This window comes from Parasteatoda tepidariorum, chromosome 1 (genome assembly GCF_043381705.1).
Source record: "Parasteatoda tepidariorum isolate YZ-2023 chromosome 1, CAS_Ptep_4.0, whole genome shotgun sequence".
NCBI lineage: Eukaryota > Metazoa > Arthropoda > Arachnida > Araneae > Theridiidae > Parasteatoda > Parasteatoda tepidariorum.
Window position 1 is genome coordinate 64,946,739 of NC_092204.1, and position 25,515 is coordinate 64,972,253.

At 26.2% G+C, this 25,515-nt stretch overlaps 1 protein-coding gene across 17 annotated transcripts in view; it reads left to right on the forward strand.

Moving 5' to 3' along the window:
* Positions 1-25,515, forward strand: part of LOC107448102 (protein polybromo) — a 65,708-nt gene that overhangs the window by 25,658 nt on the left and 14,535 nt on the right. For 7 of the 17 annotated variants that reach the window (XM_016063202.3, XM_016063200.3, XM_016063208.3 and 4 more), the window contains exons 17-34: positions 2,090-2,216; positions 4,102-4,269; positions 7,050-7,187; positions 8,345-8,418; positions 8,932-8,974; positions 10,773-11,069; positions 11,732-11,832; positions 13,974-14,112; positions 14,779-14,880; positions 14,958-15,032; positions 16,407-16,568; positions 17,909-17,993; positions 19,787-19,862; positions 20,026-20,198; positions 21,348-21,445; positions 21,566-21,637; positions 23,078-23,128; positions 24,339-24,461. In XM_016063202.3, coding sequence (XP_015918688.2) covers positions 2,090-2,216; positions 4,102-4,269; positions 7,050-7,187; positions 8,345-8,418; positions 8,932-8,974; positions 10,773-11,069; positions 11,732-11,832; positions 13,974-14,112; positions 14,779-14,880; positions 14,958-15,032; positions 16,407-16,568; positions 17,909-17,993; positions 19,787-19,862; positions 20,026-20,198; positions 21,348-21,445; positions 21,566-21,637; positions 23,078-23,128; positions 24,339-24,461 — 2,104 coding nt within the window. The remainder of the gene's footprint in view (positions 1-2,089; positions 2,217-4,101; positions 4,270-7,049; positions 7,188-8,344; positions 8,419-8,931; positions 8,975-10,772; positions 11,070-11,731; positions 11,833-13,973; positions 14,113-14,778; positions 14,881-14,957; positions 15,033-16,406; positions 16,569-17,908; positions 17,994-19,786; positions 19,863-20,025; positions 20,199-21,347; positions 21,446-21,565; positions 21,638-23,077; positions 23,129-24,338; positions 24,462-25,515) is intronic. The other 10 variants (XM_071181480.1, XM_071181495.1, XM_071181503.1 and 7 more) reach the window with 3 other exon arrangements.

The window sequence follows — 25,515 nt, forward strand, 5'->3', positions numbered from 1 at the left end:
TCATTTTTTTGGGTAACAATAAATACACATTTTGCAAAAAGTTTTTAATAAATTGTATTTAATAAAATTTTAAATCCAACAATTGATTAAGATTAAAGCCAAGTTGAATTTTTCGAAGTAGTTTACATGTAGTATGGTCACTAATTTACTTCTACGAAGTTGTAAAATTTTGACTGAGATTCTTGTATTTATTTGGATGAAATTATGAAATGATTATTTGTTTTTAAATTTTCACAAGATTTTGAACTATAAAAAAAAGAAATATTTTAATATAACTTAAGTACATATAATACCAAATTACGTATTTACCTTGTTGCAAACCACCTATCACCAGACAAGAAAAAAAAAAATCACTTTAGGCAATAAAATGATTATTTGAAAAATTCTCACTTGAAGAGAAATGGCAAATTAATAACAAAGCAAAAACATTAAAGAAAAAGGGAGATAGAACAAAGTAAGGAAGAAAAAGAGGGAAAAGACAAAAAATAAGATTAAAATTACTAAAACAAGTCTTACCAAGCAGAAAAAATTTGGGAATCAGATTTCTTATTGAAAATTTTTTCTTTCTTATAAACGAAATAGTTTCTAAAATTCAAATTCAGAACTATATTTAACAATAAAAATAATCTTAACTTCTTCAGTCTTGAAGTTGTGGCATAAGTTCCAAGAATATTTGCAACTGAAGATTTAAAAATTTCTTGATTAAAGGCATTCATAGAACTTTCTTTTGCTGTTTTTTTTACATTGCTTTCTTGGTTTGACTTACGCATACTAGATCACAGTCTATGTGAGAAAGACTATAAATACTTTATTTTCAACTATCAGAGGTAGGAGATTTCATGATAGGGAGGTTTTGGAATTCTTTTGAAAATTTGAAATGCTTGCATGTTCTTAAAACATTAAAGGAGTTAAATTTCACGGGCAATTTTAAACACAAAGATATGTAGTAAGGTTGAGCAATAAGATGATCAAGTTTTTTTTCTTCAAAATAGTGAAAAATCTTAAAAATTTTTTTAGCTTTGACAATTGAGGGTTCGCACCCTCTCTACATCATCAATTTCTAAAAGTTTAAGTTCATTTTTGAAAAGCTTGGAGTTGGAGCACATTATACAAATGTTACAGAGACTACATTATTTTTTTAATAGGATGATTCAATGTAACTAATCATACTTATGCCGTATACCTTCAAGTTTTGAAAATATAACTGTATTTATGAGCTTGATTTTTTAAAATTATTTAGTTGTTTATATTAATAGTCTATAAAAAATCTGATAATCATATTCTCAATTTTTATCTACTGCTTTAAATTTTTTAGTTTGTGTGATTTATTTCTAACAAAGTGGCTATAGCGGTCAATTGGGCAGATTATATAAACTCATTGCTGTACCGTTTCATGTTGTCTTAAACAGCATTGCTCTGAGGCCATCTGATTAGTATTTTAGCGCAAATACGAGAAGTAGGATTCATGCATGAACGTGCTGCTTTGGGTCTTTTAAAATAATATACAAAGATAGTGCAAATCAGTGAGGAATAGGTCTGTGAACTCACTGCTACAAGATTTCTTATTATTTCTGCTACTTTTGGCATTATTCCATAACATCAGTATTTTGAGTGCAAATTTGAATTTTTCAGAAACCGTTAATGAGCTCGCCACCTTTTGGCTCCTTAAAACACTATGAAAGTCAAATAATAAAAATTGTGCTCAAACTTGCTGCTCTGTTTGCTTATGCTAACTCACCTCTTGACAATTCTATATTAGTATTCAAATTGCAAATCGAAAAGACAGAAAGGCTTGCGGCTCACTTTAAATAATGTACAATCAAAGTGCATTATGGTAGGATAAAAATCTTCATTCCTGATTTATTTGAGCCTGATATTCTCTTATATGTTCCTGACATTTTTTGATCAACAGAAATCAGTATTGGAATAATATATACATGAAAAAAAGATGGTTTATGTTTTATTCATGAATTACCCATGAATACTTCAAATAAGTTAAATGTTATATTTAAAATGTTTTAAATATTTGTACTTTTATTATTTAAAATTCTTACAAATATTTAATGTCCTTTTTTCTGATTTATTTTAGACCAAGAAATAGCAATGTGACAGGTATAAAACATAAGCTTAAATTGTTTTATGATGCTGTAAAAGAATATAATGATAACAGAGGTAGAAAACTTTCTGTTATTTTTAACAAGTTGCCGTCTAAAGGGGTAAGATTCAACTTTTGAAATTGTTTATAATTGTAATATGATGCTTATTATCCCTAGAAAATATTGTTACTATATTTGAAATAAAAAACCTGTTTTTATATTAATACAGTACTGAACCCGTTATCCGGAAATCAGAAAACCAAAAAACCGGAACAAAATTTGATAAATTTTCCCGCCATTTAAAAAAAGCAATTTTTTTTCCTCATAAGATTTTAGGATTTTTCTTTCTTTTTTTAAAAATGTTTACCTTACCATCATTTTGGAAATAATCATTAGTGTATTACTTCATCGTTTTTTCTTCTTTTTAAGATTATTTCCAAATATTTTATTATTTTTTTTAGTTAGGTTTAATAATAAAAAATACGGCTTTTGTAGCCATTCAGAAAACTGGAAAAATCAGTTATCCGGAATAGCGATGTCCCGATCGTTCCGGATAATCGGTTCCCTACTGTATATTTTTTCCATTGTGTATTGACCAATACTTGCTAGTTTAGAAAAAAAAGGGGGGGGGAACAATTTGCTGTACTTAAATGAAATTTTGTCAAAAAATTCATTTTAAGACAATTAATTGCATTGCTAGGCTATGTCTTTTTCATTGTTAGATTACAGAGAAATTTTTTATAAAATTTTTTGATTTTTCACCTTTTCATATTTTCCATAATTGCTAAGCAACAAATGTTTTTAATAGAAACTTTCTTCATAAATATTGTTGAGTGTTTCCTTGCAGGCAAACCTGCTTTTAAAATGAATTTCTGCCTTGAATTCTTTATCAAATATAGAGTATGAGGAAAGTCAAATCAAGTTCATTCATTATCAAAGAAAGAGTTTGTGTTGGCAAAAAATATATTTTCCTCTTTAGAGTTATTAATACTTCCCTGTTATTAATTATTTTAAAGAGCAAATAATTTAAAATAATGCCTTAAAGAAGTAGTTGAAACTATATTAATTAACCCATCCACTGTGCAATGATGGGATTGATAAGATTAAGTATGCACATACTGGTTCTTAAAATTTCTAAAACTCTCTGTGCCAGTGCTAAGTAATTTCTTGAATGTAAAGCTGACATTTGAAAACCTATAAATTTACTTAAAAATGAAAATTGTTAGAATTAAACATGTCAAGTTTTAAAATTAATTTCATTATCATTGGTTAATAAATTTTTTATTTCTATTTAAATCAATTCCATATTCTATTCTATTTAAATATGTTTTCTCTCTCTCTCTCTCTCTATTTTTTCTTTATTTGCAATTTTAATTTTAAGACAGTTTTAATATTTAAAAAAAAAGTGAAATTGTTACAACTTTTTATAAAATTATAATTAACTATAATGCTAGCATAATTTTAAATAAACGCAAATCAATCCATTATGAAAAACTGTTAACAAATCAAATGAAATAGTTGACAAAATTTTTAGGTGCACTGGTATGCTTATTGAAAAAGTATTCAAGTGTATAGCATATAGGTTTCTAAATTGTTGCCACTTTTAACTATTTACATTTCTTAACATTTGACTGTTTATTACTTAGTAATACTCTTAAAATTGAATTCTACCCACAACATTCTTATTTAGAAACATAAGCTCATACTTTACAATATTAGAGTATTGTTTCTTACATTCAAAAGTAGCATAAGTAAATAATAAGGTAATAATATCATTAGGTTGTATTAAATGAGCTAGGATGTGTTTAAGGAGCCATTTGAATTTTTAATGATGTATTTTAATGAATTTTTTTGGGCACTAAAGCATTTTATCATAAATTTTTTTTCTTCCAATTTAGCCTATCCTTTAAAAATTTTAGCTCTTGAAAAAAATTTATGAGAAAAAATGTAGTTATTCTATTGTAGTTAAAAAACTGTTATTTAAACAAATGTTATTAATTTATAGGACTATCCTGATTATTATGAAGTAATCAAAAGGCCTGTAGATCTAGACAAAATTGGTGTTAAACTGAAAGCAGGCCAGTATGAAACATTGGAAGACTTGCTCTCAGACTTCGTCTTAATGTTTGATAATGCTTGCAAATATAATGAGCCTGACTCTCAAATTTATAAAGTTAGTACATTTCTTTTTAAATTTTATAAATCTGAAAAAATGATGTAGAATTGGTGTATATATATGTTTAAATATGAAAGGCATGTTCATCAAAAGTAAGATCCTGTTGAGGTGATAGAGAAATTATGTTTGATAATGTTTCATCAAATATACATTAAGACATTAAAAAAATATTAAATAAATTATAATAACTTCCCTGACATTTTATGTTTTGTGATGAAATTTATTTGTTTTCTTTTCAATGTTATTTGTGCACAAACTTTTAGGTAATTTTTTTTTGTAATAAATATCTAAGTATTTTTCTTATGTTATGGTAGTGCTACTCATGAAAGTTGTGACAATCATTCTGAGTATAAACCCTCATAGGTTTAAAATTAATAAAAACAAAAAGGTTTTATCAATATTTTAATTTATCAATGTACCATATTTTTCGGCGAAAGCGGCGCTTCGTCGCAAGCGCCGCACATCGATAAAAATGAAATTTTTTAAAAAAAAGTTATAGTAAGCGCCGCTCCGGCGCAAGCGCCGCAATGGCGCTAAACCGGGCATATCAGCATCCTTTTAGAAGAGACCTTTAAATTACCATTTAGAATATCTGTATAATAAAAAATTAAATTTTTGTATGCATTTCATAAAGTAAAGTTTTAATTTCTAAATTATAATAAAAAATTTCTTTTTCAGCAAAAAAAAAAAGAAAACAACAAAACGATATAAAATAAAGTTGTTCTTACCAGTTGGCACCGCTCCAGAAAAACAGCAAAAAAATTATTTATATGTACAGTAGCTGAATTAACGCTGAACTGATTACAGAAATCAGTAAAACAATGTAATAAGAAAAGTAAAATAAAAATTTATTAAAAGAAAGATTTTAAAATTTATTACCGTTAAGAATTTGAGGAAAAACTAATACATAATAACGAAACAGCTAATAATAATGAAATAACTAATAATAACAAGAATAAGAAATAACTAAACAGGCCCCAAAAAAATTCAGAAGGAATGAGCGAAGAAGAAATAAGTTTTACTTTCACAATCTTAGGGGGTGGAATTTTAGTGGGTAGAATGCCCTCTCCTTCAATGGAAATAACCCAATGTGACTCAACTTAGAAAGAGAAGAAAATGTTTAAAAGAGGGGTGTACCCCACCTCCTCCACCTGTCATTTCTACTGGAGCTGTTTAAGAGAAATCAATCAGTTATATTTTAAAGGGGTTGGGGAAAAGAAAAGGGTATGGGACCCCTAATCCACCATTCCAAAATTCAGCACTTAATCTGATCTAATTTTTTTTCTTTTTTTTTTAAGAAATTTATATTGATAAGATTAAAAAAAATCAGCTATATTCTTTTTATTTGGAATTTTATTCTGTTGAAGTAACTTACTTTATTTTATCTTTTAAAAATAAAAAAGCTTGAAAAAAAAATTATAAATCTGTGTCAAAAGAAACATCTGTTTCTTAAGCAGTTTAAAATAAAGTGAGAAGTAAAAACACTTGCATTTCCAATGAACAAAATAAAGAAATGGAAGTTGGAAAAAACTGATCAATCAATCTTGACAGCTGTGCTTGTGCTTTACCCCCAAATTTCCCTCTTCTGTTTGACCATAAATTGGCCACACCCAGTTGACATTGAAACTACCACGTGGACAACAAAATGAATTCTATCCCTTTTGCGGTTTTTTATTCGATTCATAAATTTTTTTTTATTTTGCCGCTTTTTATTTTTTCTTGTTAATTGTTGCTTGTTTTTTTTTTTTATCGTTATTAGTTTTTAGCTTGTTTTTTGTTGTTATTCATTGTTAGTTTCTTAGCATTAATTGTTAAAAAAAAAAATTTTTTTTTTGTAGTTCCCTGTTAGCTTTTTTTTTTCTTCTTGCGAGGTAAGCGTCTTTTGTTAAAACAAAATGTTATCTAAAAGAAAAAACGAGAACTATGATCTTGCTCCAAAGAAGAAACGATTATTTCTTCTTCATAGGATTCGGATTATTTCTTCTTGATTATATTATATAGATTATTATTTTGATTAGTAAAATTTCTTAAGATGGGCCAGTTTTAAATTCACCCCATCATAATCTACGATCGAAACTTGACTAAATTTATTGGTTTTTCTGAAATTAACAATGGATATTTGGAGGCCATATTGGAATTTCCAAAAAAGATCCGAAGTTCGGCATTTCGTCAGTCCCGTGAGTGTCGGATTTAGGGTCCTATTACTTCCTTTTCTGTTCACTCAAATTACAATTGTCGATGTTCTGCAGCAGATCGCGATACGGGTGAATATTTCGTCGACTTAGTTATTAATTTTTTTTAATAGTCTTTCTCTCAGAAAATTATTTAATCTTAAATAACTTTCCTTGAAAATTTTTTTTGCTACTAAGAAATATTTCGTCGGAAGCGCCGCATGTAGGAAAAAAAAAACTTTTTTTTTCCATAGCGCCGCGGCGCTTCCGCCGAAAAATACGGTAATTGATAATTAGAAAATTATAAACTTATAGTTATTTTCTGTAATGCGTTTTTCCTCCCATATAGTTGTCTTTTTCCTCATTTCAGTTTGTATTAAAAAGCTTAACTATTGGTGTAAAAAAATCATAAACAAATTGCTGTAATTTAATTTTATGAAGAACTAAAGTTATATTTTCTCTGAATTTTTATATATTCTTGTTTAAAGTGTATATTGTTTCTTTTTTCTTATTTTTTTAATTTTATTTTATTTTTATATTTATTTTTATATTTAGTGTAAATATTTGAGAAAAAAATTTAGTTGTTTATAAATTTCTTTTTTAAAGGATGCCCTCACACTCCAAAGGTTTACATTACAAACTAAGATAGAACTCAGTGAAGATACCAATAATGGTGTGCCTAATGTTAGAGCTCTTGTGCAAGAGCTGCTGACAGATCTTTTTATTTCTACTTATAACCACCAGGTAATTAATTAAAATTGTATGAGAGTTTTTCTAAATTAAATAATGGTTTTAAAATGTTATGTAACTAAATAGTTTTGTTCAAGGATATGATGTTGGCAAAATGTGTAAAAGTATATTTTGCAATGTGTTTTAGCATTTCATATGTGTAACAATGTGTTGTAAAATTTTTGTTTCAGGTTACATTAATTCTTTTTATAATTTATTAATACATAAAAAATCTGCATTTCCCCCCTTTTTTATCACTTTCTCTTCTTTTTATTTTGTTTTTAACATTTTCAACTATTTTGTAAAATTTCTGAGGATTTTAGAAAGTAATTACATATTGGAAAACATTCTATTACGGATTTTTTAATTGTATAGAAATTGTTCAAATAAATGTTTCAATCCATAGAATGTAAAAGAATGAGTTCAGGTTAATGGTAATTTAGATTAATCAATATGATTTATTAAGGATCATTCAGTAGTGAAGTTGAAAGCTTTGTTAATTAAACTAAAATTTGTTTTATAAGGTTTGTTGTATAAGTCTTCCATATTTATGTTAATAATTTTATAAAAAAATAAATTAAAAATAATGAATAATTGAATAAAAAAATATTTAAAAAAAATTTAAAATTTAACCATATTTTATTAAAGCTTAGTGTTCTATCATTTTAAGATAATGTGTCCATTTTTCTGAGGTATTTGTATATTAGTAATGTGATATCATATTCTTGTTAAAAGTTTGATAAATAAGCTGTAAATCATAATTGTGTAGTGTTTACTTAGATATTTTCTCCACATGAAGCAATATTTAAACAAAAATATCAACAGTTAATAAACTTTTTGTGCTTTAAATATTTTTCTTAATTTTTTAGACCTATACAATAATTTGTTTTATTTACATGCTTTTCCCCCTTTTCTTTCTGATAATCTCAGGCCTTTGATTAGCTACTACTATAAAAAATCAGAATTATTGTCAAAGAACCTTATTTTACAAGCCATTAAATTCACATTTATGAACTGAAAAATGCTTTCTTATTGAAATTAGAGTTAACTTATGATACAATTATTTCATGATGTGGTTATTTAAAATTAATGTTATTTTATTTATTACCTATTAGTTTTCATAATATTTTTTTTTTTCAAACTTATAATTTATAATTTTCCTTGAAATGTAGGATGAAGAAGGGCGTTGCTTTAGTGATTCCTTAGTTGAGTTTTCTGAAACAGACACATCCACAGACCCTGCTAAGTAAGAAAACATTTCAGATTTCTTTTTAAGAAAACATTACTAAACTTAATGTAGTTTTCTGCTACAAATATACATATATTTGTACTTTCTCTATGAATTAGAAAGAAGGCATTTCTCATGAAAATGGATGTCATTTTTTTGTCTTAAAAATTTAGTTGAAAACATAGCTTCTTCTCTTTTATAATATTTAAATTGTAGTTGGATTACCTAGTTAATATTGTCAGAAAACTATTGCTGTTGCTTTTTTTTGCAAGCAAGTTGTTTCTTGTTGACAATCATTAATTAATATTTTAATAACAAAAATTCTTTTTGTTCACTTTATTTAAAATAACAATTTATTTTCTTTATCCTGATTACTGGTTATTGATTGCATGTATGTTTGTAATTAATTCTGAATTAAATAACAAATGTTTTAAATTATCAAATATTATTTTCATTCATTTTTTTAAAAAATCTATATTGATAAATTTATAATCTATATTGTTTTTTATACAATTTTCATGATATTTTTAGGAAAGTTCTGAATCTGGACATGATAAAAAGAAACCTAGACAAGGTAAGTTATCTTTTTTTATTTTCTTTGTTAACTTAGAATTTGACTTAATAGTGCTTTACTCATATATTTTGAATACTATTTATGTAAAAGACTCATTAATGTTTTTTACTTCATTGCAGAAATAAATGTTAAAAATAATAATTAAATCCATTGGAAATAATATTTTTGGTCTTATATTATGTACGAAAATTATGGCAAGGATCGAAATGCATCCTGACAAGGTATTTAAGTCTTCTGACATGATTTTAAAACTTCTTGCGAAACTTTTTAAATATTCCCATTTGGCATATGTTTCAAGCATCTGTATTGCATACATTAAAAAAATATAAATTTGTTGTAAGGGAATTAAATTTTAAATCACAGCTAACTTTTATTATTTAGTGCAAGAATCTTTAACTAACTAACTCAGTGGCGCGACAGCCCATTAAGAGGGCCAAGGCCGACTGTGCCCATCTCAGTTTTCTTGACCTTGGACTCTGGGGTGCAGGAGCATTTGTTCCGGTCGGGTGGTCAGCCGAACGCGGAACCCCCAGTGTTAGTTCCCAAGCATGCTTGGTACTCATTTTATCGACCCACTGAAGGGATGAAAGGCTGAGTCGGCCTTGCCCGGCCCAAGGATCGAACCAAGGACCTGTGGCACGGCAGCGCGAAGCGCTACCACTCAGCCACCGGGCGTTAGTGCAAGAATCTTTATTCAATACTAATATACTTGGTTAACACTTTCGCAATCATGTGTTTTCTTTTAACTCCCAATTTTCATTGAATATCAGCAAAGGAGTAAAAAAAATATACCTGTTGTTTAATGCAAAACATTATTTATCCTCTTTTCTTAATATCTTCCGGTTATTTTAAGGAGCTTCTTTGTAATCAATGGTGTTAAGAAATAAAAAGTATTAGTTACTTTTTTAAGCTTGTAATGAAATGCATATTTAATAAAGTATATTTTACTCTAATACTTTGAATATTAAATGTAATAGATATAGAATTGCTTGAAAATAAAAAATAAAAAAATGCATCAAATATTTTGTTTTTATTAATTTTATAAGTGCGCTTAAAAATACTATATAGCTGTAAAATTTAATTAAAATAATCTAATTTTTTATAAAAAAAAAACTAAAATTTTATGACAAGGTGGGTTTTTCTTTTTGACCTCTGGAAAGCTAGGGACCGATAAGAAAATTTTACAAAGCTTGAAAAAAGTAATTGAAAAGTTTTAATTTTTGACCAAAGAAATTTTAAAATTCTTGAGAAAAAAAAGAATTTTTCATAAACAGAAAACTTCAGAAACAAAAAATTCTTTCAAAATTTTGTGTGACACCCTTTATATATATATATATATAAAATAACTATTTGGCCAGCCGAATACTTAACCATTCAACAAGTTGAATATTCTGTTAACCAACTGAATAGTTAAGAGTAGATACTTTGCTCAAATGAATATTAGTAAAAGAGGATAAATGTGGAATAATAACTAAAAATTCTGTTTATCATAATGAAAATTTATGTAATAAAATAGAAAAAGTTTTTAACTATTATAAGCAAGAACAACCATTTTAAAATTTTAAAAAAATTAGCAGGAAATCTTTTTCAAATCAATATTGTATTCTAATGTACTCACAGCATTAGATTTCATAGTAATTTAAAAGTTTAATTTCTAATCTTTTGGAATTTTATTCGTTGTTCCTTCATAAATCTTGGAATATAAGATTTTAGAAAATTGGAACTTAGTCTGGGTTTTAAATGTCTTAAATTGTCCACGAATTTGAAAGTTCTAATAAATTTTTTTTTGTTGTCATAGGGTAAATACAAACGGTTAGACCGTTTTCAAGAAGACATGTTTGAAGTGTTTGAGCATGTTCGTCATCGCAGCCGCACCGATTCCCAAGTGTTTGAAGATTCGGTTGAACTGCAATCTTTTTTTATAAAGAGGAGAGATGTGTTGTGCAAAAATGGCGAAGTTCTTCAATCTCCTGCTCTTCAATATTCTGAAGCTGATTTACAAGCAAGTGTGGAAACTTTACGAGCCCAAAAGTTACCTCGAGAACAACAAGAAGCTGAGCTAGAGATCAAGCAAGAAAAGGTAACAAATAATAAAGTAAGGCTGTTTATTTTTTTACTGGAATCATACCTCTGAAACTGTTTAAGAGTATAATACACTATGCTGTTATACTTTTTACTGATAGTGCTTACTTCTTGGCACTTATATGTACTCCAGCTTGTCCCAGAATAATATTTTTCTTCCACTTGAATGCCCATTCAATTTTCATTTTCCTCTGACTTTCAACTGTACCTTTATATGACCTTTTCCTTACCTTAACTCTAGTTCTACTGAATTCTGATATTCTCAGCGATTTGCCATTCATTCTTCTTAAAACTTTTGTTGCAAGTTTTGGAAATTTCTATTCTCATATTTTTGGTAACCCTTTCATGGGCTGCTTTTATTGTTTATTATTCAATGTTTAATTTTCACATGTTAGTTTATTATGACTTGTATTTTTAAAAAGAAATGTTTACATTGTCGAAGAGTTTCATTGCCGTTTTAATAAATTTAAAGATTTAATAGAAATAGCTTTATTTTTTGTGTGCTATTTCTTTTAGTGTTAACATAATTACTGTAATAATTTATATTTTGTAAATGCATACAAATAGAATTATAAAGCAGACCCCCAGGCAGATGAAATATTTCTTGACACTACACATAATTTGTTTTCTTTTAGAAATAAGAATTTTCACCTTTTTATTTTTTATTGATTGCAGGATAAAGAAGAGGTAAAATCAAATGAAATTTTAAGTTCTGATAGTGCCACATTCCAAGCTGAAACTTACTATGTTGGAGATTTTGTATATATCGAACCCAGGTAATAATAGCCTCTTTTTGCATTTCAATTTACCAGTTTCATCAAATTTATATTTTATTCATGTAATATTGCATAAATATCATTTATTAGTTCATATACATATTGCATGTGCATATTTATATGGATTAAACATAAGTATAAGATATAATATACTCTGAAAAATTATTGCTTGATTGTCACCAAAGGAGATAATAAAAGAAATGATTAAAAGAATAACTATTTTAGTCCATTTTCTGCCTCTAAATGTATAGTAAATTTCATAATGATGAAGTTACTGAAATGATTCTTTGTAAAATATAAAGCATAATAAAGTTATTATTTTTTAATTATAAATAAACACATAATTTGCTCTAAAGCCAATAAAGTGAATTTATAGGAGCATTGTACACATTCAGGTAATGAAATGTACATAATTTTTTTGTAGTGCACGGTGTGTATTTTTCAATGAATGAATTTTTATTTGTCTTACAAAATACAAAAAATTAACAACTTTTATATTTATTATACTTTTTACTTTTGAAATGAATGATAAAATATAAGTTTTAAAAATTAGTTATCTAAACATTCCAAGTGTATAATTTAAGATTTTAATGAACATGGTGAAAGGCTTATTAAATGTAATTAATAATTATGTATGAACAGAATTATCATGCACAATCAATGTCTACAATATAAATTGCACTTCATTAATACATAATGTTATATGTTTATCATATAATTCAATCTCTCTTTTGTAATTAAGAATAAGATTCACAAATATTAAGCAAAATATGTTTTGGCATTTGTTAAAATGTATAATAATAGTTTAATCCTAAGTGACATGACAATTTTATTGAATTGAAAATTCAAAATATCAGAAAGTCTCCCTTTATTCTTTTTTAATAAGATATTTTAACGTAACAAAGTTTTTCTGATTTTCAGGCACTAAGTAATTCTATAGTTTAAAATTATCTAATCAAAAATTAGAAATTTATTCTTTCTAGTCCAGCTGTAAAAAGAGAAGTTAATGATTCAGTAGTTCTATGAGATATTTTGATTTTCAACTGATTCTAAACTATTGATTTTCTGAGCAGGAGGTACAATGTATTGAAAAAGGCATAGCTTATAACAGAAATCTTAAAATAAGAAGGCAATATTTTGATCTAATCTTTTAAAATACTCATCACAGGCAATTTTTTTTAAACTGAAATTTGTTTTTCCAAATCCTTTGTCTAGAAATATCAATAATGTATTTTAGTCAACCTTAAAGGATTTACAATCCAAATAAATTATGCAATGTGTGTAATGTGTATGCATATTACACATAAATTGCTTTATTAATAAATAATGTACTGCAATATTTATTTTTTTATGTATTTAGTTTAAAATTCATGTATTTAGTTTAGTTGTTAAATTTTGTTTGCAAAAATCAAATAACTGAAATCTGTTTTGCTTCATATAATTTTATGTACATAGTTACGAAATTAAATTAATAAAACAATTAATTTAAAATTAAAAAAAAAACGATTTGTTTTGATAATTAGAAATGATAAAATGTGAAGAAGTAAGTGTAAGGATGGGTGTAAGGGTGTTGGATGTTTTTTTTTTTTTCCAAGTGGGTTCAATCTGAAAAAACCAGCTGTGTTTATCTGGGCTGCGCTGATTTCGGCAAACCCTGTAACGAATGTGTATGGGGATTAAATTATTAACTTTGCCGTTCATTCAATTTAATCATTGTTAAATTTTTGTTTGAAGTTATGGTATTTATGAGTGTAGCATTTAAAAAACGAGGAAAAGAACCACCTTCTTCATTTTCACAAAATAAATAAGTTTACACATTTCCTTCCTAAAAATATTTTATAGCAGATTCCAAGCAGAGAATTCTTTCTTTTTCTTGTGGCAAAATGGTTTGTTTACTTTGATTGTTTAAAATGTTCTGAAAAATAGATATTTCTGTCAAATAGATGTCTGGTCCAAAAATATATCTTTTTACTGTACATCACTATATAAATTTAATTTAAGTCAATTAGATCATTGAGTTTTTTGGGGAAAAGAATCTGTGTTAGCATATAAGAAATCATTAAAAACTTTTGGAAAGTGTTATGTTTTATATCATGTTGTAATTTTCTCGATGATTAATTAAAAAAACATTTGGATATTAGGGAGAAAGGAATGGAGCCTCATATTATGCACGTTGAAAAACTGTGGCGAGATAATCAAGGGGAACAATGGCTTTATGGTTGCTGGTTTTATCGTCCTAACGAAACATTTCATCTTGCTTCTAGAAAATTTCTTGAAAAGGTTTGTTTTCAAAATATTATTCTTCATGCTATGAAATCCTAACTTATTAATTTCATAGTTAATGGTTTATAATAGTTTTCTTAATCTTTTTTTTAACATTTTCATCAATAGCCAAGTTATAATGTTGCAAGGTTCTTTTTAATATATGAATCTGAATTTTATTAGTTATTATTTGATTCAAAATATTTGTTCTTATGTTTTTTCTTAGTTTGATGTGTTTTTTATTTTATGTATATGGCTTGCAAAGTTTTGGGTCTTTAATTATATACCCTATTAGTTTCCCAGAATTTTCTTTTTATAAAACTTATTTAAATATAGTTCATAACATGTTGTACTGTATAAAATAATAAATTTACTTAGAAGTATTTGTTTTATAAAGAAAAATAAATGATTTTTATATTGCTTTCCTTACGTAAATGTCTTGCAGTTTTTTTAATAATTATTTGATATAGCACCTATATTCAATTGCGTAAATAAATACACGTTTTGCCAAATACCAGATAAAGATTTGGCAAATTTTTAGGATCCAGTATATTTTTAATCTAGTGTTTAAAAAGTGCTTAAAACCAGAATAATTATTTTTTTTCCTTAAAAATAATCAATTATTTTTATTCTTTCTAATTTTATTTATTTCTATTTTTTAAATTTCATATGTATTCTCTATAGGAGGTATTTAAAAGTGACAATTATAACAGCACTCCATTAAACCAAGTCATGGGCAAATGTTATGTAATGTTTGTAAAAGACTACTTTAAGCTAAAGCCTAGTGTAAGTATAAACAGTTTTTTTATAATTTTATAGTGGTTTTATCTAAATTGTAATTTTTTTCTTTAATTTTTTTACAGGAGTTTGAATTTAAAGATGTATACGTTTGTGAATCACGTTATTCAGCAAAAGCTAAAGCCTTTAAGAAAATTAAAGTAAGTTTTCAGAAAAAATTTATACAAGTATACTATGATAGTTTCTAACTGTCAATTTTTTTTACTGTTTTTTTATCGATAGGCTTTGTAAAATATGAAAAAATTTACTTACATAGATATTGAGAAACATTCAGTATTTTTTAAATGTAACTAATTTTGATATAAAAGTTAAGATTTTCATATTTTGAACTATGACCGTTATCATTATCATCTACTATATAATTTGCAAAATTATCTTGACAAAGAATTTTTAGAAAATTAATTAATTGCTAAACTCAATTAAAAATAAATCTGCTTCAAAGATAATTCTTTAAAGTTTAATTCTTTTAATTAGTATAAAATTTGTTCTTTAAAAATCAATCAACTGAGCAAAAATTACTTTTTCCATGAAACTCTTTTTATTTGTTCGCTAAGTTATATTTTCTGTATTAAAATTTATACATTTTCAGTGCAAAAAATCTAACCATGTTTATAAAATGCTATCTCACTTGAGGAGAAAAATTTCAATATTGCACATACTAATATCTACATCATATATCCAGGTCTGTTATGTTTTAAGTTAAAATAATTTATAATTGTGGAATTATCCTGTACTATGTTTTATTTTAATTCAAGTCATTATGTTTCAGAAATTATTTCATACTTCAAATTATTGAAGCTTTCATCCATATAGTTCGTATTTAAGGCAAAAGGAGATTTAGAAGGAAAAGAAATGAAATTGACATTCTTTTTTATTTTTATTTTAGTATAATTTGAAGAATATTTTTAATAATTAAGGATAATTTTAATTTTCAAATTTTTATTTATTAAAAAAACCTTTTAATATCTATCAATTAGTTTATATCATATTTTCTTTAATAGGAATTAATAAATTTGACTTTATACTAATAATTTAGCTTTTTATAATGTTTGTATATAATATTAAGCACGTGAATGACATTTGTTGCTTAGTAAATTCTTGTAGTTTTTATCTATTCTTTTTAAAAACAGTTGGAAAAAAATCAATGTTTTGAAACCATCTTGTGACACATAATTTTTCATAATGTATTGCATATTTTGCATAGATTAATGCAACACTGTATGAAACATAATTTGTGTATCACATTCTGTATAAAATATAATTTCTAACATCAAACAAGTTCTGCAAAGTCTATTGTCATTATTTAAAGTATCTTAACTTTAATGCTCACCTTTGTCTGCAGCTAACAACGCAAATGACAAATCACAAATTTTGAAAAGTTAAGAAAAAATATCTTAATAAGTTCAAATTTTTTTTTTTTGAAAGTTGTTTTAATTTACATTAAGAATATTTTTTTTTCTTTTTCTATTTTTTCTTGTTGCTCCTAACATTTTTTTTTTTAATCTTGTTTTTAGATTTGGAATTTTATGGCAAATAACCATGTAAATCTTGTTTCTCGTGAAGAACAAGTAGATCCTATAAGAGTTCCATCCATGTTTAAAGATGGATTTGAAAAACCCAAAGATGATAGCAATGATGATGATCCTGATTTAGATGTTGTAGATAAACCTAGACCAGTAAGTCAGGAACTATATTTCCTTTGAATCAAATGCATAATGAGTTTAGTTATTATCTACCATTGTTAAATATAGTTTGATTTTATATTCTAGCAATATCTGATTGATAAGAATTATAGTATCCAAACTTTATTAGGTTTAGTTTTTTATTATCATGACGGATAGTTCCTATTAATGGAAATTATTTTGTTACTTCACATGCTAAAATAGCAGCAAATATAAATAACCTCCGCAAAAGTAAAATAAAAATAATTAAAAAGGAACTACTTAGTGTAATTGTGTGAAAATTAATTGAAGTATGATTCATGATTGCCCCTTAGACTTAAATTGGTAGTGCACAGCCTGCAGCGCAATGGTCAAAAGTGTTCCTCAAAGGATTTATATATAGTACCCTCATTCTAATTAAAGAAGCATGAGAAAAATACTAGTGTTTAAGTTTATAATTGCCTCATATATTAAACTAGGGTTAAGTAATCTACAGCCCAAGGACCAAATGTGGTCCATATATCGTTTATATGCAGTATCCATCTTTAAATTAAAAAAAAATTATTTCAAAAAAATTTCTAATAAACACTGATAAAACAGCTAATTTATAATAAAATAAAATCCTAATCTTTTTCGAAAATGTAAATAATTTTTTCTTTTATCGTAAAATTTTCTAAACAAATGTTGTTCAAATATTCATTTTAAATAGAATTCATACTTTTATGGTTTGCTTAAAACTCGATTTTCAGATAAATTTTATTGGAAAAGAAAATGTTTCAGATTTTTAAATACTTTTACTGTGTAATCTTTTATTAATGTTTTTCAAATTTTTATGATTTAAGTAGAATAATACCTTTGGCCATTTTCAAAAAAACTGTTTCTCAGATGTTATATTACTTTATCATTAAATAAAATTTAATTAGTAGTTTCTTTTGAGATAATTTTCATAGTTAAGAAGTTCATAGTTGGCTTTAATGTAAGCAATTAAATTATTTTTGACTTACATAACAATTTCTTACATCTTTGCCTCCACAAAGGCAAATTTCTCCCAATACTTGATCCAGGAGTTCCCTTTTCTTCTGGATTGGGTCGGCTATTCAAAGACAGTTAGAAAATAAAATAAAATACATATTCCTGTGAGTTTCAGTATTTGTAGCATATTTGTATGCGTATTTAATAATTGTGTGTGTATATCTGTTCAATTTTGTTAAAATAATAAAATTTTATTATTTCTTTTTTATCGATAAAATATTTTTTAAAGTAAATCTTCATGCAAGAAGTTTTTATAATTTTCAGCTAATATCGGTTATGATGTAGCTATAAACTGGAAAATAAAAGTCTCATAATTTTTTCAGAATCTTGTTTGTGAAGTCCAAAATCCAGATGAAGGGGCAACATATTATGAACAATATACGTTACCATCTGGAACTTATAAATTAGGTAAATAATACTTTACTTAAGGAAGAATTAATACTGTAAGGAAACATTTAGATGAGATTGTTATCAAATATTATCTGCATTATATTCAGTTTGCAATGTCTCGATGGGTTTCTCTTTAATGCCTTTATTGTGTTTGGAAGTGGTATGAGTGCTTTTGGGAGCTTGATAAATGTGTATTACACCAAACTTCGATATCTTGACTCTGATAACATGAATTTTTTGATACTGAGAGAAAACTGAATTAAGTAAACATTTGCTAAGCTGATGGAAAAAAACCTCCTTTCAGTTGAATGCATTTCATGGTGAATCCAGAGTCACCATTAAGTGTATTCAACTAAAAAGAGGCTTTTAGTTATTTTTGATCAGAAAATAAATAGTTATAATATATATATATATAAAATATTCATATTTGGTATGAAGTTGCCTGTTTCCTCTATTTTTAAAGAAAGCAGGCATGTAAGATATGTATGCACATATAAGAACATACCCTCTTAAGAGTGGCTAGAGTTTGCTAATTTAATTAATGTAAAAAAAATCGATAATTATGATGAAGTTGATAATGTGGACATTAATGGGGCAATATGTGGCAACGATGGGGAACAAGGAGACATTATTTTCATGGGTTATAAACAGTTACAGTTTTTTTATTAAATTATTAAAAATAATTGATTTTTGATCTCACATAAATTTTAGTGTTTCTCTTTAAGTTTGTGATATTGAGATTTGACTGTAACTTGTGTTGACTATAGTCACGGAATAGAACTGTAATACTTTCTTATTTGTGCTCAAATAAATTAAAAAGTTTTTTAATCCTTTATTAATCAAAAAAATTAATAGCCATAAATTTTTAAAATAATGCAAAGTTCCACAAGCTTAAAACTCAGCCAACACTTTTACATTTATTTCAAAAATAAATATTAAAAGTTAATAAATATATTGTCTCTTAGTTTGCCTTTCTCTTTTTACTACATATTTATATTTTAATAAGTGTGATATGGTAAGATCGGTTTTGGTTTTTCAAAGTTGGTTTTTTGGTATATTTCAAAATTTCATGCATTTTTAAATATTTTTATTTTCACTATCTCATGGCAAAGCCTTAAAAATTTGATGGAAAATATACACTTGAATTAGAAACAATTAAATTAAATTTAAGGGTGAGAATAATAATTTCACACATTAATTAAAATTCAATTTTGTAGTAAAAAGAGAAAGTCAAACAAAAGGTCTATTATTTATTGATATTTCAGTTTTAAAAAAATTCTGTGTTTGAAAATTTTACAGATATACTGGACTAAAAAAAATAAATAAATAAAAAGAAACATCAAATGAACATATATTTTAAAATTTGACGCTTTGCTCTTTTTTTCCATGTTTTTTTATTTTGAATAAAAACTATTGGTATATTAAAAAATCCTTATTTTCTATAGATATTACTTCCTTTACCATTATTTCATGAAATTTGTATTTAGATGTAACGAGAAAAATAAGAGTAATTTACTAAATGTGGAATCTTAAAATATTTTTGTTAGAAGTGCTATTTATTTTGAAAGTATGTCAGGGGACTGAGTCTTTTCACACTGTATGAATAGAAGTGTTTAGTGTGAAATTTAGCATTATGTCTAGAACTTTTTAAAAATTTTACAATTAATATATATTATTATAATATAATAGTTTATGTTATAATTTGTTACATGCTTTCTGGTCACATTTTACTTTTTTTCTTCCTGCTTTAGTTTTATTTCTAATGTATTTATTTTTGATTATTATTAAAATATTTATATGTAAATTAATAGGAGACTGCTGCTATGTGAGAACTGAGCATAATAAATCTTTAATTGGAAAAATTGATCGTATGTGGATTGATAAGTTGTAAGTATATTCAAGTTTAATGTGTTTATAATATCAGGATTTGTTTTTCTGCTTGTTATTTGTCTAAGGAAAATATCAGTTTTGTGCAACCCAAATTATTGTTAAGTTATATTTATCAGTAAACTTCTTTCATTCTTATTGTTGTAATTTGTGTTTGGAATAGGGGTAATGCCTATTACCATGGACCATGGTTTGTTACTCCACAAGAGGTTCAGCATCCACCCACAAGATTGTTTTTCCGCCAAGAAGTTTTTCTAAGCTCAATAGAAGATACAAATCCTCTTTTGAGTGTAATTGGACATTGTGCTGTTCTAGAATACAAAGATTATTGTATCAGTAAGTTTTATCCTTACTTTAATCAGTAAGTTTTTTCACAACTTATATCTTTAAGAAATATTTCTTTCAATGTACCGATTGATATTATTTTAGTAAAGGAATTTTTAAATGAATTTAATCAATTTTTCCATGAAATAGAACTTTTTCATACTTCTCAGATTATATTTTGCTTTCACTTGTCATTGATGCTATCTTTATTTAAAAACTTGTTTCACTTGTTTTATTTATTAAATTATTTTTATTCACTTGTTTTTATTTTTCAAATTGTTGCTGTTATCAAGTATTCCTGTTGCTGTTATCAATCGAAATGTATTGTTAAACTTCAATATGTATTGAAAAATTATTTGTGTTAAAAAGTTAATGTTCAAAATCAAGTGTACACATCAATTTCCAGGATTCATAGTGATGTTAGATTTTTAATGAATTATAACTGTTTGGTTTTAAAGCAGTTTAAGTGAAAAAATGGTTTTATGTATTAATGAGCTATTTATTTGACCAGGTGACAAAGAAAGTTTCAATAATTATTAGCATCAGAATGGCATTCTACTCATAAAATTCACAATAAACTTTTACGTTTTTTTCCTTATAACTTTCTTTTAAGTGTATGAGGGTTTAGTGTTGCAATCAGAATCTCAACCGCTTTTTGACTAGTCAGAGCACTAAAATCTTTATTAGAGAGCTCTGCATGATGGTCTGTAGCTGCAGAAGTTTCAACACATTTCCTTGCAGCCAAATACTTTTCTGAATTTTTTTTAAAATTAATAGTTATTATTATAAAAAGGTGTGCATAATATAGTTTTTTTTCCTGTATCCTACAATTTGACAGTTAAAATGTTTGATAAATTGAACTTTTACCTTTCTGCTTTAAAATTTCAACCATCAAAGTTTGACTATGCAGATTTTTTTTATTAATTTCTTATTATAGTGTAATGATTTATTTAAAAAGTTAAGATATTCTCTGTAACTAAGTTTTTTCAGATTTATATGTTTTTAGCTTCTAATTTGAATATATATATATATTATTTGCTTATTTATTACATCTTTTTAACTGTTATTTTAATGTTGAATTTATTTCTATTTAAATTCTCATTCAAAATCAATTTGTAATTTACTTGTCCTGTTATGAAATAGTGTATTATTATATTATAGAAAGGCCTACTGAAATTGCAGAACAAGATACATTTATTTGTGAATCCAAATATTTAGAAGCAGAAAGGCAGATAAGAAAGCTCTCTAAAGGATTGCGAGTAAGCAACATTAAGTTTGTTTTTGGGGAGATAGCTTGTAAACATTGTTGAAATGCTTCATTGCTTTCAATAGTCATCTGTATATTTTATGAAATTAGGAATAATATTTTAATTTTTCAGAAAATTCCTGTAACATCAAATGTCACAGAAGACGAGTTTTATTTCTTTAGGAAACCTCTTAATCCTCAAAAGGTATGAGAAATTCTTACTTTGTGTCTTCAAACCTAATTCATGTTCCACTTAATTTTAATAAAAAAAGTAAACAGTTATTTATTTTATATATATACATGTGTGTATGTATATATACATGTAACCCGATTCACCTCATAGGCAGATAAGCGCTCTGTCTCCTAAGCCACCATGGATCAAAGATAATTGATTTTATTTTATCCGTTGTTGAACAGCCGACCCAATTTTGGGTTTACGACTACTAATGTTTAACTCCGTAACCTTGTAATTTTGAACCAATCCAGAAGACAAGGAAACTCCTTCATCAGTACCCCCACAGGTATTGATTTGTTTATGGGAACATGGAGAACTTTGCGACTCAATGGATTTAAAGTGCATCAGTAACCATTTACTAACACCGGGAGTCTTCGGCCGGCGGGAATCGAACCCACAAACTCTTAGACATAGGCCCAGTGCCCTACACAACGAGGCTATCCCGGCCTAAAGATAATTGATTAGTAACAAAAAATTCTCTTCTAATCTGATTCTCTATGATGTTTGTGGAAAAATCTTTTTGCCATAATTTGTTTTTGTTAATTATGCCGTTTTTATGACTTATACATGTGCCATTTTTATTCCCAGTTGTTAAATGTTGTTCTAAGAATAGTGAAATAATAGGCAGCTTATTTATTATTATTTTTTTTATTAAATAATTATGTGTGTAATTTTTTTGAGTTACTGCTGCTTGCCTAGGTAGAGCTTTGCTAAAATAATAGACAGTAAGATTTTGCTATTGTAAGGCAAAATGTTTTACATTTAAATTTAATCCTTAAGTTTCTTTTTCCTCATTTGTGTTACTTTTTTCTTGTTCTAGTCTTTTATTCTTGCATGAGTTGTAAAATATTCTTATATTCTATACGTTTTTCTTCAATGTTAAAAGAGTAATTTTTAAAAATAATCACTTAATATGACAAAATATAAATATTTATTGTGGTCGTAGTTATTTAAAATATGCTAATGGAATTACATTCTTTAAATATTAATTATAAAATATACTAACTGATTTAATTTAAGTAATCTATGATCAAAGGAGTTTAAGTTTTACTTTTTGACAGTTTTGTAAATAAAAATCCGTTATCAAATTTTAATGCAGAACAACTTAAATTGTTGCAATAGTCTAAGTATTTAAAAGAAATAAGCATTCTCACATATATTTGCCTAATTGCTAAAAGTTTTTTTTAGAAAGTAAAATTATTTTAGAGTATTCTAATTATATCAACAGATGAAATCACACTGTACAACTTGTTATTCTAAAATTCTGATTTTCAATTTCCTATTATGTATTTGTAGTCATTAATAACTTTGCATGTAAAATTATGTGTCGCTTTACTCATCTGTCACTGTTTGAAAAAGCATGTTAATTAATGCACCCTCTGCATGTGCTCCACTTACTTCTCATTACAGACTGAAGTTCTAATTGCACCTGTAATTCCCAAGAAAATACCTACTACTGCTGTAAGTAAAATGCATGATTCCTAACAAATGTTTTTCTTATTGTTGTTCAAATGTAAGCTATATTTGTACTCTTATGGTCGATTTTTCAGCAAAAATTAAATATTTGTGTATGGATATGGCTTTATTATTAGTTGAGACATTGAATTTTATGTATATCTCATAAAGTACTGTTTTATTATAAGAACAGCATGGTATTCTAATTCTGTTTGACATGCTTATAAAATGTTTTAAGAATGAAAGCCAGGGGCAGCAGAGTTAGAAGGAATAGTTGTTTTAGTTTTATTTATTTATGCCATATTTGAAATAATATTTATTCAGCATAATGTTCTGTAGTATATAATCTTTTAGACAACAAAGTATATATTTGTTTCCATACTTAATTTTAATAAGGCAAGTGAGTGGTACATATTTTTAAATATTTTTCAAACATAAAAAGCAATTTCTTTTTCTTTTTTTCATCTTATTATGATTTTATTTCAAGTATTTAAACTGACAAAAGGAGTTCTTTTACTTTTATAAATTCTATATTTAGTTAGCTATTAATTATGACCAACTGTGAGTCACTCTGGTAACTTTATTTATTTTTATCTATTTCTCTGTACATGCATCACATGTTTCACTCATTTTTTTCTTAAAGATTCAATATTATTATTTTTTTTTAAATAATTAGTTTTCAAGGAAAATACATATTTAATTCTACTTTGGCAGTTTTGTACATAAAAATCTATTATATAATTTTCCAATGTGTCTAATGTCAATATTAGGAAAGAAGTTGAGAATTAAAAACTTTCTGCAAAAAATTTTAATAAAAAATTGAAAAATTGAAAACCTAAATGCACAAATAAGGGTAAACATTGACCTGTAATTTTATAGTTATAACTGCCAGAAGTGTTTTGATTGAGTTGCTTTATTGGTGATTTCAGCGAACAGGAACTGATTTTACTGCAATAACATCTTTTCAATCTTTATTTATGATCTTTTACTTTTCATTTGAAAGGGCTTTCAATGGTATTAATTGAGGGCTTTTTTGTGCATTAATGTAGAAACCAATTTTATATTTAGTATTCCTATTATAAGTATGCTAGTATTTTAACTAAAAGTAAAAGGTCAAATAAAGATGTTAATGGGTAATTAATTATAAAGTAATCTAATGCAATTTTTTTTATTAGATTACTTTTTTTAAAGATTATTTTTTAAAATTTTATTTTAGGAGTTATCCCCTCTTATGACAAGACCTACTATTGAGACTGATAATGAAGAATCTAATCAATCAGTGCCAATGGCTACTATTGAACAAGATATATCCACACCAGTATTATCTTCCAATAAAAAGGTGTTTTGTAAATTTTTTTTATACTTTGCATTTTAATTTTTTAAGACATGCTGTGGTATTTTTCAGTTTGTTATATTGGTTTTTAAGTAAATTATCTGTTTTGTTATGAAGCAGTGCTTATGTGGTAATTTCTGGTTAAATTTCTACTACTGTAAAGTTTGAATTTGATACCACCCATGGATAATTCAATTAACTTTGCACTTGCTATAATGTTATTTTAGCTTTTTTTTGTAAACAAATAAATAAAATTTCTTATTTTTAAATCAATTGCTACCTAGGTCAACAACACAAGGATGTGATTCTTCCGCGGTTTCGCAAATTTCTGCTTTTTTTTCAGATTTTTCCATTTTTCCCGCTAATTTCCGCAGAAATTTTTTTTGGGACGAGTTAAAATATTTTTTGAAGAATTTAATTTTCCACGGAGCGAAAGTATTGAAGTCCTCATTCCTCCCTCTGAAGCTTCTCTAAAAATCATTTCCTTGGAAAAAATCCGTTTACCTTTATACAGGGATGAGATTTTTTCGCCTTTGCCTTTCAAATTTCAGCCTTTTTTTTATCAAAAATTCCGATTCTCTAAAAGTTTCGTTTATTTATAAATATCCGGCTTTTTTTTTCTTTTTTTGAGAATTCAGACGTTGAAATAAAATAATTATATTTATTTGCGATTTTCAAAGGTAAACACAAAATTCAAACTACGTCCTAGCTGCTAACCTTTCCGTATTTTTACTTATTTTCTCCGCTTTTACGCACAAAAAATAAGATTTTTCGTATTTTTATTCGTCCACTCGACAGGTCGTATTTTCGCAATTCAAACAATTGACCCTGTTGTCTAGCGTGAAAGCAAACGATAGAATAAAAAAATTAAATAGAGGTGGATTTGCGGTGAAAATATTTATTTGCTTATTCAATTAATCTTGTAAATGTTTATTTATTATGTCTAAACAAAAACAATGCAGACAAGCCTTTTAGAAATCCCAAGTCAAGAATCTGCAAATATCTCGATTCTTATCCACGCGATTTTTATATCAATCATCGATTTTCGTATTTCCCTGAT